General features: G+C 39.7%; 1 protein-coding gene across 1 annotated transcript in view; it reads left to right on the forward strand.

Annotated features, from left to right (window-relative positions):
- The window catches only part of cir1 (corepressor interacting with RBPJ, CIR1), a 53,217-nt gene that overhangs the window by 16,126 nt on the left and 23,472 nt on the right, over nucleotides 1-13,619 (forward strand). Inside the window, exons 6-7 of the mRNA XM_028806273.2 lie at nucleotides 4,958-5,006; nucleotides 6,234-6,351. Of these exons, the coding sequence (XP_028662106.1) occupies nucleotides 4,958-5,006; nucleotides 6,234-6,351 (167 nt within the window). The remainder of the gene's footprint in view (nucleotides 1-4,957; nucleotides 5,007-6,233; nucleotides 6,352-13,619) is intronic.

Raw genomic sequence — 13,619 nt, forward strand, 5'->3', positions numbered from 1 at the left:
TGCTGCTTCAGGACCTGGAAGGCTTGCTGTGATAGATGGAACCATGAATTCTACTGTCTACCAAAAAATCCTGAAGGAGAATGTCCGGCCATCTGTTCGTCAACTCAAGCTGAAGCGATCTTGGGTGCTGCAACAGGACAATGACCCAAAACACACCAGCAAATCCACCTCTGAATGGCTGAAGAAAAACAAAATGAAGACTTTGGAGTGGCCTAGTCAAAGTCCTGACCTGAATCCAATTGAGATGCTATGGCATGACCTTAAAAAGGCGGTTCATGCTAGAAAACCCTCAAATAAAGCTGAATTACAACAATTTTGCAAAGATGAGTGGGCCAAAATTCCTCCAGAGCGCTGTAAAAGACGCATTGCAAGTTATCGCAAACGCTTGATTGCAGTTATTGCTGCTAAGGGTGGCCCAACCAGTTATTAGGTTCAGGGGGCAATTACTTTTTCATACAGGGCCATGTAGGTTTGGATTTTTTTTTCTCCCTAAATAATAAAAACCACTATTTACAAACTGCATTTTGTGTTTACTTGTGTTATATTTGACTAATGGTTAAATGTGTTTGATGATCAGAAACATTTTGTGTGACAAACATGCAAAAGAATAAGAAATCAGGAAGGGGGCAAATAGTTTTTCACACCACTGTATATGTGAGTATATACAATATCTGTGTTTATTTTTTTCATTAAGTGAATGTGATATAAAAAAATTGGTTCTGTAGGATAGTTCATATATATTTGAGAATAGGTTATGTTAATTTGAACCTAGTGGACTAAACATGCTGTTGAGCAGGTTGCTACTTGATAATCAAATTTGTGCTCAGCAAATGTTTCTGGCAGTTTTTTTACGTTCCCAATTTGGCTATTTTCCAATCCGTTTTCTAGGGAACACCATAACTGCCTTATTGTGTCATTTCCTTTATTCAGAAGTGTTATCTTTTTCTGTTTTGTCTTTTAGCTTTCCATTGCAAAAATACCCTTTTTTAAAAGTGTATTTCAAATATTTCTATTAATCCATAAGGATGTTGCTATCCTGTTATTGTGGAAGTGTTTTGGAAATCACCTGGGACCTCATTTTTAAACGGTGCTTACGCACAAAAATGTTGCATACGCCTGTTTCCACTTTCACGTTGCAATGTATAAAAATTAAACATGGCATAAACCCACACACATTTTCACGCTAGCTCAATCCCTTGCGTATGCAAGTTCTCTACTTGGTTTTGCAAACTGGCGCCACCCAGCGTCAAAGCAGTGCTACTGTTCCTGTGTGGTTTCCCTTTAGTTTTTAGATTCACATCCCTGTCGCGGCTTTATCAAATGCACTGAAATTAACCACATATCATTTATTAGTTTAAGGCATCTCATTGTAATCAACCTGTAACCATATAATAATACACCGAATGGCCAAATTATTCTAAATACCATCACTGCATTAGTGTTGTTATTCCCAGTGCACCACTGAGTATTTAACCCACTGTATCTGAGTGTGGAATCACAGCTGTACAGCAGCTGATCGGATTATCGGTGTACAGCATCTTGCACACGCTGTCTCATTCATGCGCGCAATCTATTTGAACTGTTCCCGTACAGCAAACGCTTCAGAGCCTTTCCCTTAGGGACCTTGCGATCCTGAAACAGTTTCATCCCAAGTGCTCTAAACGCAATCAATTAGTCCATCAATTGCTCCTGGTAGAACTGTTTGTACTTATAAGTACAATCACCTCACTGTAAACTTGCACTACAGTTATAATATTGCACAACCTGAGTCACTTTATAAAGCGCGTATTTACATATGATGATGACTGACTTCTAAGTCGATTTAGATTTCCAAGCACTGTCTTCTTGGAGCTCTTGATATCATTTTTAAGATGAAATGCAGTAAAGCATGTTTATTACATTATACAGATAAGTTTTAAACTTAATTTAAATAATGTATATTGTTAATAATTAAACTTGTGAGGACATGGTGCTGCAGAGCTAGCGACAAGCTGGCACACCGTTCAGGGATTGTTCCTGCCTTGCGCTGTATGCTTTCTGGGATTGGTGTGACCCTGGATGGATAGATGGATGGAATAATTAAACATGTACTACAAAGATATTTCAATGTTTGATAAAGGTTTTGAAGAATCGGCGTTCTAAGGTTACAGATGGCTTGGCATCTTTACGGAACTGATTGTGTGGCGATTGGTTACTTGGAGAAAGAAAAGGAAGGACAGGAATAGGAGGTTAGCATGTTTGAAAGAGACAGTACTGCTGCAGTAAATTATTTCATCAAAGGTTCTGCACAGCACAGCAAGCATCTTGTGTGAGGCAGTAACAATCTCTGGACACGGTGCCAGCTCGTTACTATCACTGTGCCCCCGTATCCCCATGTTTAATACATGCTTTAATTCCTATCATCATGAAAATGATACCAAGTATACATCTTAATATTTAAATTGTTCAGAGAGCTGTACCCTAAGTTCTTGTCTATAAGCCGCGGCTTATCTAAGGAAAAAAAGTTGTGAAAATGAAAAAATAGAATATCGGCTTATACATAAGTCCGGTTTATACAGTAATCACTCCTCCATCGCGGGGGTTGCGTTCCAGAGCCACCCGCGAAATGAGAAAATCCGCGAAGTAGAAACCATATGTTTATATGGTTATTTTTATATTGTCATGCTTGGGTCACAGATTTGCGCAGAAACACAGGAGGTTGTAGAGAGACAGGAACGTTATTCAAACACTGCAAACAAACATTTGTCACTTTTTCAAAAGTTTAAACTGTGCTCCATGACAAGACAGAGATGACAGTTCTGTCTCACAATTAAAAGAATGCAAACATATCTTCCTCTTCAAAGGAGTGCGCATCAGGAGCACAGAATGTCACATAGATAGAGAAAACAATCTCTAGCAAACAAATCAATGGTGCTGTTTGGCTTTTAAGTATGCGAAGCACCGCGGCACAAAGCTGTTGAAGGCGGCAGCTCATACCCCCTCCGTCAGGAGCACAGAGAGAGAGAGAGAGAGTTTGTTTTTCAGTGAAAAATCAATACGTGCCCTTCGAGCTCTTAAGAATGCGAAGCACTGTGCAGCATGTCGTGTCAGGAATCAGCTTTACAAAAGATAGCAACGTGAAGATAATCTTTCAGCATTTTTAGGCGAGCGTCCGTATCGTCTAGGTGTGCGAACAGCCCCCCTGCTCAATCCCCATACGTCAGGATCACAGATAGTCAGTGCAAGAGAGAGAGAAAAGTAAGCAATCTAGCTTCTCAGCCATCTGCCAATAGCGTCCCTTGTATGAAATCAACTGGGCAAACCAACTGAGGAAGCATGTACCAGAAATTAAAAGACCCATTGTCCGCAGAAATCCACGAACCAGCAAAAAATCCGCGATATATATTTAAATATGCTTACATATAAAATCACAATTTAAATGACCGCTACGCGCGCGTGTTGACTCGGCAACGCCCAGAGCAGAAAGAATGCGCTCCGGCCGCTCCAACCGCGCCATGCGGGGAGTGAGAGAGACGCCAATATCTCACACTCTCTCCCCCCCTTAAAAAAATTAAATGGGTGCGAGTGAGACCACTGACCTCCCTCCCTTCTATTAGTTATAGGTTATAGTACGTTTGGCTTATCCATGAGTCCGGCTTATCTATGATACGATTTTATTTTAAAAATTCGTTATGATTTTTGGTCTCTGGCTTATACGTGAGTCCGGCTTATAGACAAGAACCTAGGGTAATATCACAAATGTAATGTATTCTGTGTCCTGCCGGCGGAAGAGAAAGCCCATTTAAGAAGAACGTAGTGATTCACACACACAGAGCACATAGAAGAACAAATAGAAAGAAGCATTTAACTTGCTGCTTTAGTTACGATGGGATCTGAGAAACTAGTAAATTAAATGATTTTAAGATGAAGTTTATGACGTTCTACTTTGATGAAAAAATAAAGTACATGATTATAGTGGAAATGACGAGATTAAAGTTGATTTTTGGACATTTTTTTCAACTGTGTTCCTATTTTGTTTTTCTTTTCTCTGTACCCTAATATGCTTCCATATGACACTCAGACGGTGGGCTACGACTCGCCTTTTCACGGCGACTTTGATGTCTGACCACTTTATATTTATTTCGGACACTTAGCGACTTCCTGAACTTGAACTTTCAAGTTTCTCTTTCACTCTGTTACTTGATCAATTTCCTTTTGTTGTTTATATCACTGCTTAAACCAACAAATAGTATGTTTTTCCTTGCCTCCACTTGGTATTTGCTCAAATTCTTCTATTTCCCCCATGCTTTAGCCATTGTCTTTTGCATATTCAAAAAGGCGTAATTCTGGGAGGAGTTGGGGAGTGGCGGCAGGCGCGTGCACGTGTGTTACTTTTCACGCTGAACAGGATTTATGGAGCGGAAGAACATGGAAGTTGGCGTACGCAAAGATGGGTCCCAAATATAAAAGAACAGTCCTAAGTAATAAATATATTTTTAGTGGGCTTGTCATGACATCATCCTGCTTTATCTACCAATTCTGTTATGATATTCTGTAGCTCCTTCTAACCCAAAGTTGAAAATACAGGTTCAGAAAATGGACGGAAGGAGTTTTAGTAGCAAACACAACTCTACAACTCTTTTTTTTTTTTTGTGTATGATACAGCAAATCTCAGTTGAAATGATGTGCAAAAGATACAGTAACTGGAGGAGTGAAAGTTCAGCTCATCTACCCACATACTCTCCTAAAATATGTTATGAAGTATACTTTACGCTATCACTTAATAACAATCACTCTTTAGAAATACGCGTAGGTAAACGACAAAACATGATTTTGAACAACAGTATTTTATGTTAAGAATAGTAATAGTCCTCATTATTATCTTGTGTGGTAGAGTTTGTGGGTTCATGTTCTCTTCTTCAGCAGTATTATACCAAATGGTGCTATTTTATTGTTAACTTCTTTGTCTTTCAAACAGATATGCTAAGGATGACATGAACATTAGGGATCAACCATTTGGTATTCAGGTTAGTAAAAAATTTTCTTTTGAGATCGAATACACAAAAGTAAAAAAGGTAAAAAGTCATGGCAATGTATTTTTAGTAAATCAAGGAATAGAAATGTATACACATTTTATTAGTGTTTTTCCACATTGCTTGCCAAACACTTCGGTCATCATTCTGATCTTTACCTTCAATTGCTACACTTGTTTTGCCATTTCATTTTTTTTCCTCCCCTACATAAACCTTTGCCTAATCACTTTATGATTCATTAAGCATGAAATGATGTTTTTATGTTACTTACCTCATGTATTTTCTACTGATGACTGAGAAAACATTTTAATCTCATTTTTTCATGGAGAATGGAGATAAAAAAGCATACAATAGAATAGGTGTCTGTGTTGACCATCACAGGACAAAGCAAACAATCTCAAATACATCCATGGGGGAAAATATCTTACATTACTTGTGTTGTATAATCCACACAACATGCAAAATGAGGACATCTTTGCTACTGTTGAATAAAAACTCCCCTGCGATTAGCACAGGGCATAAACATGATGCACCAATTTAAGGGAATATCTGCAACTGTAAAAGAAAATGTGGTAACAGACTTCATCTTTTTACAAGTTTTTCTTTCAAGTTGTGTAATAATTAATTAATAATCTTCATACAGGACAATTACAAGTAATAAATATACAGGTGAAGCATTTGCTTGCAGTACAGTAACAAATTGATAAAGTCATGTGTGGATTAAAATTTGAAGTATGTATGACAAGATTTAACAAGAGTCCATCTGAAGAGGTGCAAAGTGGGCTTTTAGCTATGTGGTGATGTAGCAGTTATGCTTTGAAAGTGTACAAGAGGAATAACAGTAACAGCACAAAACATAACTTTGGAAAAATAATAATAAGCCTCTTAGTTTTCAACTGCTTCAAGTTTAGAACTTAGTCTTATTTTAACAATCTGAAATTTGTAGGGGGATTTAAGTAAGGAAACACTGTAGCATTTAAGCTTTTCTTTTGTTAATTTATTGTTTTTAAAAATTTCATGACTTCAAATATGTTATGTGTCAATAAATACTACATGTTAGTACAAACAGCTGACTTAAACACTTCTTTATATTTTGAATTTGCTAAACATGGTCAATAATTTTTGTTTAATATGAAAAAATATTTAGCTATATTGAAAATATCATGATTGTGTGTTTCACCATGTTCCACCATTTGTGTTTTTATTTTTGGTGCCTAATAGGTGCGGAATGTTAGGTGCATCAAGTGCCACAAATGGGGACATGTGAATACTGATCGAGAGTGTCCACTGTTTGGATTATCTGGAATCAATGCAAGTTCAATGGCAAATGATGGAGCAGGTATGTTAAAATGCTTATGGTTTATGCTGATTCAAATGTGATGGAATTATCAGTATTTTATCTATGTATAAAATGCTAAAGTTTATTAATAGCTTACTTGCTAAATACTGGGGCTGGAACCTTGATCTTGATCCAAATTGAAAGCTTATGACTTGATATATTCTAGAAATTAAAATAAAAAACCCTTGACAGAGTGACCTCTTGTCTTGAGTTTATAATGGCAAAGTAATTGGAAAGCCAAGAGACATGGCGGAAAGAAAAAGGAGAATAGCGACATCTGCTGAGCATCAAGCAATTCACAGTGGCTGAATAGATGTTTGAAGAATAGCTTAATACGAAGAAAAAAAAAGACGACCAGTGCCATCTCCTTACCATGAAGTGCAGGATACAGAATGCAAGAGCGACAAAGACAGAGAAAAGCATGCTTACAATCACGTGGAAAGTTTACTGTTGTTTATATCGAGCATTTCATTGAGTCACTCAATCCCCCCCAAGAGAAGAGAAGTCACTGAACTGTGTTGACAAGCCAGAAATAATCCTGAATATAAAGAAATTGATCAGCAGACAGATACGATGGCTTGCATGCATGCACACATGCATGATCCAGAGACAGTAATGCACACAATCAAGAAAATCATATACAGTGATCCCTCGCTATTACGCGCTTCGCCTTTCGCAGATTCCCTCCATCGCGGATTTTATATGTAAGTATATTTAAATATATATCGCGGATTTTTTGCTGGTTCGCGGATTTCTGCGGACAATGGGTCTTTTAATTTCTGGTACATGCTTCCTCAGTTGGTTTGCCCAGTTGATTTCATACAAGGGATGCTATTGGCAGATGGCTGAGAAGCTACCCAGCTTACTTTTCTCTCTCTCTTGCGCTGACTTTCTCTGATCCTGACGTAGGGGGATTGAGCAGGGGGCCTGTTCGCACACCTAGACGATACGGACGCTCGTGTAAAAATGCTGAAAGATTATCTTCACGTTGCTATCTTTTGTGCAGCTGCTTCCTGAAACGACATGCTGCATGGTGCTTCGCATACTTAAAAGTTGTTCTCTCTCTCTCTCTCTCTCTCTCTCTCTCTCTCTCTCTCTCTCTCTCTCTCTCTCTCTCTCTCTCTCTCTCTCTCTCTCTCTCTCTCTCTCTCTCTCTCTCTCTCTCTCTCTCTCTCTCTCTCTCTCTCTCTCTCTCTCTCTCTCTCTCTCTCTCTCTCTCTCTCTCTCTCTCTCTCTCTCTCTCTCTCTCTCTCTCTCTGCTCCTGACGGAGGGGGTGTGAGCTGCCGTCTTCAACAGCTTTATTCCTCGGTGCTTCGCATACTTAAAAGCCAAACAGAGAAGATCAAACAAATCAATAGGGCTATCTCTCTGACATCTGCTCCTGACACGCACACCTTTGAAGAGGAAGATGTATTTGCATTCTTTTAATTGTGAGACGGAACTGTCATCTCTGTCTTGTCATGGAGCACAGTTTAAACTTTTGAAAAAGAGACAAATGTTTGTTTGCAGTGTTTGAATAACGTTCCTGTCTCTCTACAACCTCCTGTGTTTCTGCGCAAATCTGTGACCCAAGCATGACAATATAAAAATAACCATATAAACATGGTTTCTACTTCGCGGATTTTCTTATTTCGCGGGTGGCTCTGGAACGCAACCCCCGCAATGGAGGAGGGATTACTGTATAGGTCAGAAATTCTGACCATACAAAAGCATCGCCTTTACAAACCCCATTTCTTGAAAAGTTGGGATATTTTCCAAAATACAATAAAAACAAAAATACAGTGCATCAGGAGAGTATTCACAGTGCATCACTTTTTCCACATTTTGTTATGTTACAGCCTTATTCCAAAATGGATTAAATTAATTTTTTCCTCAGAGTTCTACACACAATACCCCATAATGACAACGTGAAAAAAGTTTCCTTGAGATTTTTGCAAATTTATGTAAAATAAAAAAATTGAGAAAGCACATGTACATAAGTATTCACAGCCTTTTCCATGAAGCTCAAAATTGAGCTCAGGTGCCTCCTGTTTCCCCTGATCATCCTTGAGATGTTTCTGCAGCTTAATTGGAGTCCACCTGTGGTAAATTCAGTTGATTGGACATGATTTGGAAAGGCACACACCTGTCTATAGAAGGTCCCACAGTTGACAGTTCATGTCAGAGAACAAACCAAGCATGAAGTCAAAGGAATTGTCTGTAGACCTCAGAGACAGGATTGTCTCGAGGCACAAATCTGGGGAAGGTTACAGAAAAATTTCTGCTGCTTTGAAGTTCCAATGAGCATAGTGGCCTCCATCATCCGTAAGTGGAAGAAGTTCAAAACCACCAGGACTCTTCCTAGAGCTGGCCGGCCATCTAAACTGAGCGATCGGGGGAGAAGGGCCTTAGTCAGGGAGGTGACCAAGAACCTGATGGTCACTCTGTTAGAGCTCCAGAGGTCCTCTGTGGAGAGAGGAGAACCTTCCAGAAGGACAACCATCTCTGCAGCAATCCACCAATCAGGCCTGTATGGTAGAGTGGCCAGACGGAAGCCTGCCTGGAGTTTGCCAAGAGGCACCTGAAGGACTCTCGGACCATGAGAAAGAAAATTCTCTGGTCTGATGATAGATAGATAGATAGATAGATAGATAGATAGATACTTTATTAATCCCAATGAGACAAAGGTTGAACTCTTTGGTGTGAATGCCAGGCATCACGTTTGGTGGAAACCAGGCACCGCTCATCACCAGGCCAATACCATCCCTACAGTGAAGCATGGTGGTGGCAGCATCATGCTGTGGGGATGTTTTTCAGCGGCAGAGACTGGGAGTCTAGTCAAGATAAAGGGAAAGATGACTGCAGCAATGTGCAGAGACATCCTGGATGAAAACCTGCTCCAGAGCGCTCTTGACCTCAGACTGGGGTGACATTTCATCTTTCAGCAGGACAACGACCCTAAGCACACAGCCAAGATATCAAAGGAGTGGCTTCAGGACAACTCTGTGAATGTCCTTGAGTGGCCCAGCCAGAGCCCAGACTTGAATCCAATTGAACATCTCTGGGGGGATCTTAAAATGGCTGTGTACCGAGGCTTCCCATCCAACCTGATGGAGCTTGAGAGGTGCTGCAAAGAGGAATGGGTGAAACTGGCCAAGGATTGGTGTGCCAAGCTTGTGTCATCATATTCAAAAAGACTTGAGGCTGTAATTGCTGCCAAAGGAGCATCGACAAAGTATTGAGCGAAGGCTGTGAATACTTATGTACATGGGATTTCTCGTCCTGCGGTGGGTTGGCACCCTGCCCGGGATTGGTTCCTGCCTTGTGCCCTGTGTTGGCTGGGATTGGCTCCAGCAGAACCCCGTGACCCTGTGTTCGGATTCAGCGGGTTGGAAAATGGATGGATGTGATTTCTCAGCTTTTTTTATTTTTAATAAATTTGCAAAAACCTCAAGTAAACTTTTTTCATGTTGTCATTATGGAGTGTTGTGTGTAGAATTCTAAGGAAAAAAATGAATTTAATCCATTTTAGAATAAGGCTGTAACATAAAAAAATGTGGTGAAAGTGATGCGCTGTGAATACTTTCCTGATGCACTGTAAATGATCTCAATCAGTCCTCATGGCTTTCAGGCTTCAAGTGGAAGAATTAGACGATGATGGTCATGTAGACCCCTGGCCTTCAATCCATCAAAGAAGGGACAGCATGGTGCTTTGATCAGGTGGTGGGAGCACAAATCTCTGCCACAGAAAACCAGAAAAAGAACAACAGAGAAATTAGGGGTTAGTACGGATTTTGGAACCATGAAAAAAAATTATAATTAAATCCATATACAGAATTTCAGGGTTACACTAAAATGAAGCTATGAGAAAGCCATGTTACAATAATGAGTTTTTATCAAGTCCTCCACCATATTAGCGGGGCAAATTTGTATCAGTAAGCTATTCCAGATTTCAGTGCATAACAGCAGAAGTCCGCCTCACCACTTCTTTTAAGTTTAGCTCTTGGAATTCTAAGCAGACACTCATTTGAAGATCTAAGGTTACGATTTGGAGTGTAGGGTGAGAGGCATTCCGAAATATAGGATGGAGTGAGATTATTTAAACCTTAAACAGTATTTTAAAGTCAGTTCTAAATGGCACAGGTAACCAATGTAGTGACATCAAACCTGGAGAGATGTGCTCGGATTTTCTTTTCCTAGTTAAGATTCTAGCAGCTGCATTCTGCACTTATTGCAATCAATTGATGTCTTTTTTGGGTGGTTCTCAGAGGAGTGCATTACAGTAATCTAGTCGACTTTAAACAAAAGTGTGAACTGTGTTCAGCACTTTGCAAAGTTATAAGGGGTCTAACTTTTACTATATTTCTTAAGTGAAAAAATGCTGTCCTAGTAATCTGATTAATATGTGATTTAAAATTTAGGTCAGACTCAATAATTACTCCTAAATTCTTTACCTCTGTCTTGACTTTTAATCCTAACTGATCAAGTTGATTTCTAATTCCCTCATTATATCCATTTTTTGCCAATCACTAAGATTTCCAATTTGAGTAAAATGCCATTGAGAGGATAAATGCTGAGTTAACAGAAAAACATAATAGGCGGGCAATACAACAAGTGATGAGGAAAAACACTCTAGAGTGGTTTGGGCATGTGGAACAAAAGACTGAGGATAACTGGGTGTGAAGAGGTACACCAAGCTGGAGGTGGAGGGGATGGGAGAAAAACAGGTTGCTGAAGAAAATGTGTTTGTAGATGGTGTTGAATGATGTTAAGAAAAGGTCTCACCCATAGGATCACCAAGATTACAGAATGTGAAGGAACAAGGTTTGGGGGTCACCCAGCTAACCTGGTAAACTCAGAGGAGGAGATAAATGATGATACACAGCAACAGAGTAAAATGGCATTTGTACTTTTAAGATACTTGAAATCCATCCATTTTCCAACCTGCTGAATCCGAACACAGGGTCACGGGGGTCAGCTGGAGCCAATCCCAGCCAACACAGGACACAAGGCAGGAACCAATCCTGGGCAGGGTGCCAACCCACCGCAGGACACACACAAACACAGCCACACACCAAGCACACACTAGGGCCAATTTAGAATCGCCAATCCACCTAACCTGCATGTCTTTGGACTGTGGGAGGAAACCGGAGCGCCCGGAGGAAACCCACGCAGACACAGGGAGAACATGCAAACTCCACGCAGGGAGGACCCGGGAAGCGAACCCAGGTCCCCAGGTCTCCCAACTGCGAGGCAGCAGCGTTACCCACTGCGCCACTGTGCCGCCCCTACTTGAAATCAAATATACTTAAAGAACTATAAATGTATATATTGTTGCATTTCGGGTCCAGAGTTGCACAAGGAAAGAAATCAGAAAAGTCCTTTATTCTTGAACTTGAAAGAACAATATTGGAGTATTTTACTGGTACACTGCAATTCTGATAAAATGCTCCACTCATTTGACTTTAGTCATTTCCACCTGGAAAATAAAAATAATTCACAGACATCTCCATCAGCCCCAGTGTGCTCTGTGGATGATCTGCAAGACAGAAAATGCTGCTGGGTAGTAAACAGAAAGCACAGTAAACCAGTTGGCTTTAAAGGTTCCCTCTTACTGTGAGATATGAGACCTGCACAAGACTGGAAGCAGATCCTGCACTTTGAGTCAGTTACTGATTTAAAAGTGCATTTCTTTGTAATTGAATCAGCTTTAAAAAAAAAAAAAAAAAAAAGGTGCAGGCGAACATTCACAATATATACATTGTGTGTACTCGTTTTACGTTTTATTTTTACTGTAGTATATTTGTAAACATGAACACTGATGCAAGATGTCTAAAAGAAAATGTGCTGTATAGAAACACAGTTAATTGAACTGAAATTTCAGGCTATAGCTCATACAGTCCAGAACTACCACCTCTTTATGGCCTTGAAATATCTCATTAAGGTGCTGCACTACAAAAGTAATGTAGCAGTTAAAGAAGCTTCATGTATGGTAGCAGAAGTGAAGTGAACTTCTACCATAAATTTTAGGGTGTTTTTCAGGACCGCCGCAAGACACTTAAAGAAGATAGAGCTTGATTTTGTACAGGATGTGCCACTTTGATGTGAAATAAATGCACTCGCAAATTTTAGTACAGGACTTGTATGTTGTTATTTTTTGTATTCTGAAAGAATAATAGTAGGTTTAGAACCCTAGAGTAGCTCATGATCACTCCTCCTAAATTGTACAGTTTTAAAAGTTCTGCCCATTATCACAGTCAGAGTCAGTCTGCAGCAGAGTGAACACAAGCCTGTGGTGTTTGTACAATGTATGCTCCTTGGTAGTAGAATTTCCCATCCTTGTTCCATATCCTACTTTATCATTCCCCTCGTAACAAAATATTTTCTGCAGGTATCAATCTAAGCCTACTAATAAACCATTCTGTACTGTAGATTGCTCAATTTCACAGGTCAATTGCTTCAGCTGCCTGGAAACCTGCATGTGGTTTCCACCCACAATCTCATTCTGGAAAACTTACGATGAAGGCATGGGGGGAAGTCGCATGGTGTTCTGTTATGTTGACTAGCTAGAACTTGCTTTCCCACTACTTGAATTGGAGCCCTTTCTCATTAAGTTTATTGTCCCAACCTACCTTTGCAAAGTTGTCTTCATCAGGCTGGAGATTCTATTTGGCTATGTTTAACTCACCCAAGAAATACCATTCAACTAGGAACTTGTTAATGGCGATAAGTCTTACTGGAATGCTATGAGAAACCTGCTTCTTAAACATACTGCTTCTTTAAATACTTCCATTAACTTTTTGAATATGCAGTCATTGAGGAAAAAAAAGCAAAAAATATTTCAAGGTTTTTGGTCCCTGCTGTCTTAGGTGTCTTTCATGAAAATGTTCCTTTGAAATTGAAGCTGGTTAATTAAGAAGACTGGGTCCACGGGGATAATTTAAGGCTTGAAGGCCTCGAAAAGGACAACCTGATTCAGTTCCTATCTCATATGTCAGCCATTAACATTAAATCTGAAGTAATATGGGCATAATGCACATAGTTTATGTGGACAGGTGTTGCCAGTCCTTGTCCTCTTTTTAAATTCTTTAGGTTTTCTGATCAACACCTACATCAGAATAAAGCCCATTGCATCCCTCTGAAGACTCCAATCACCCAGTGTTTAGGAATGCCCTAGAAGCCAGGCCAAAAGGTTTGAGAATGACACAAATATTAATTTTCACAAAATTTGCTACCTCAGTTTTTATGATGGCAATTTGCATATACTCCAGAATGTTAGGAAGAGTGA

The sequence above is a fragment of the Erpetoichthys calabaricus genome, chromosome 8 (genome assembly GCF_900747795.2).
Source record: "Erpetoichthys calabaricus chromosome 8, fErpCal1.3, whole genome shotgun sequence".
In the NCBI taxonomy this organism is placed as follows: domain Eukaryota; kingdom Metazoa; phylum Chordata; class Cladistia; order Polypteriformes; family Polypteridae; genus Erpetoichthys; species Erpetoichthys calabaricus.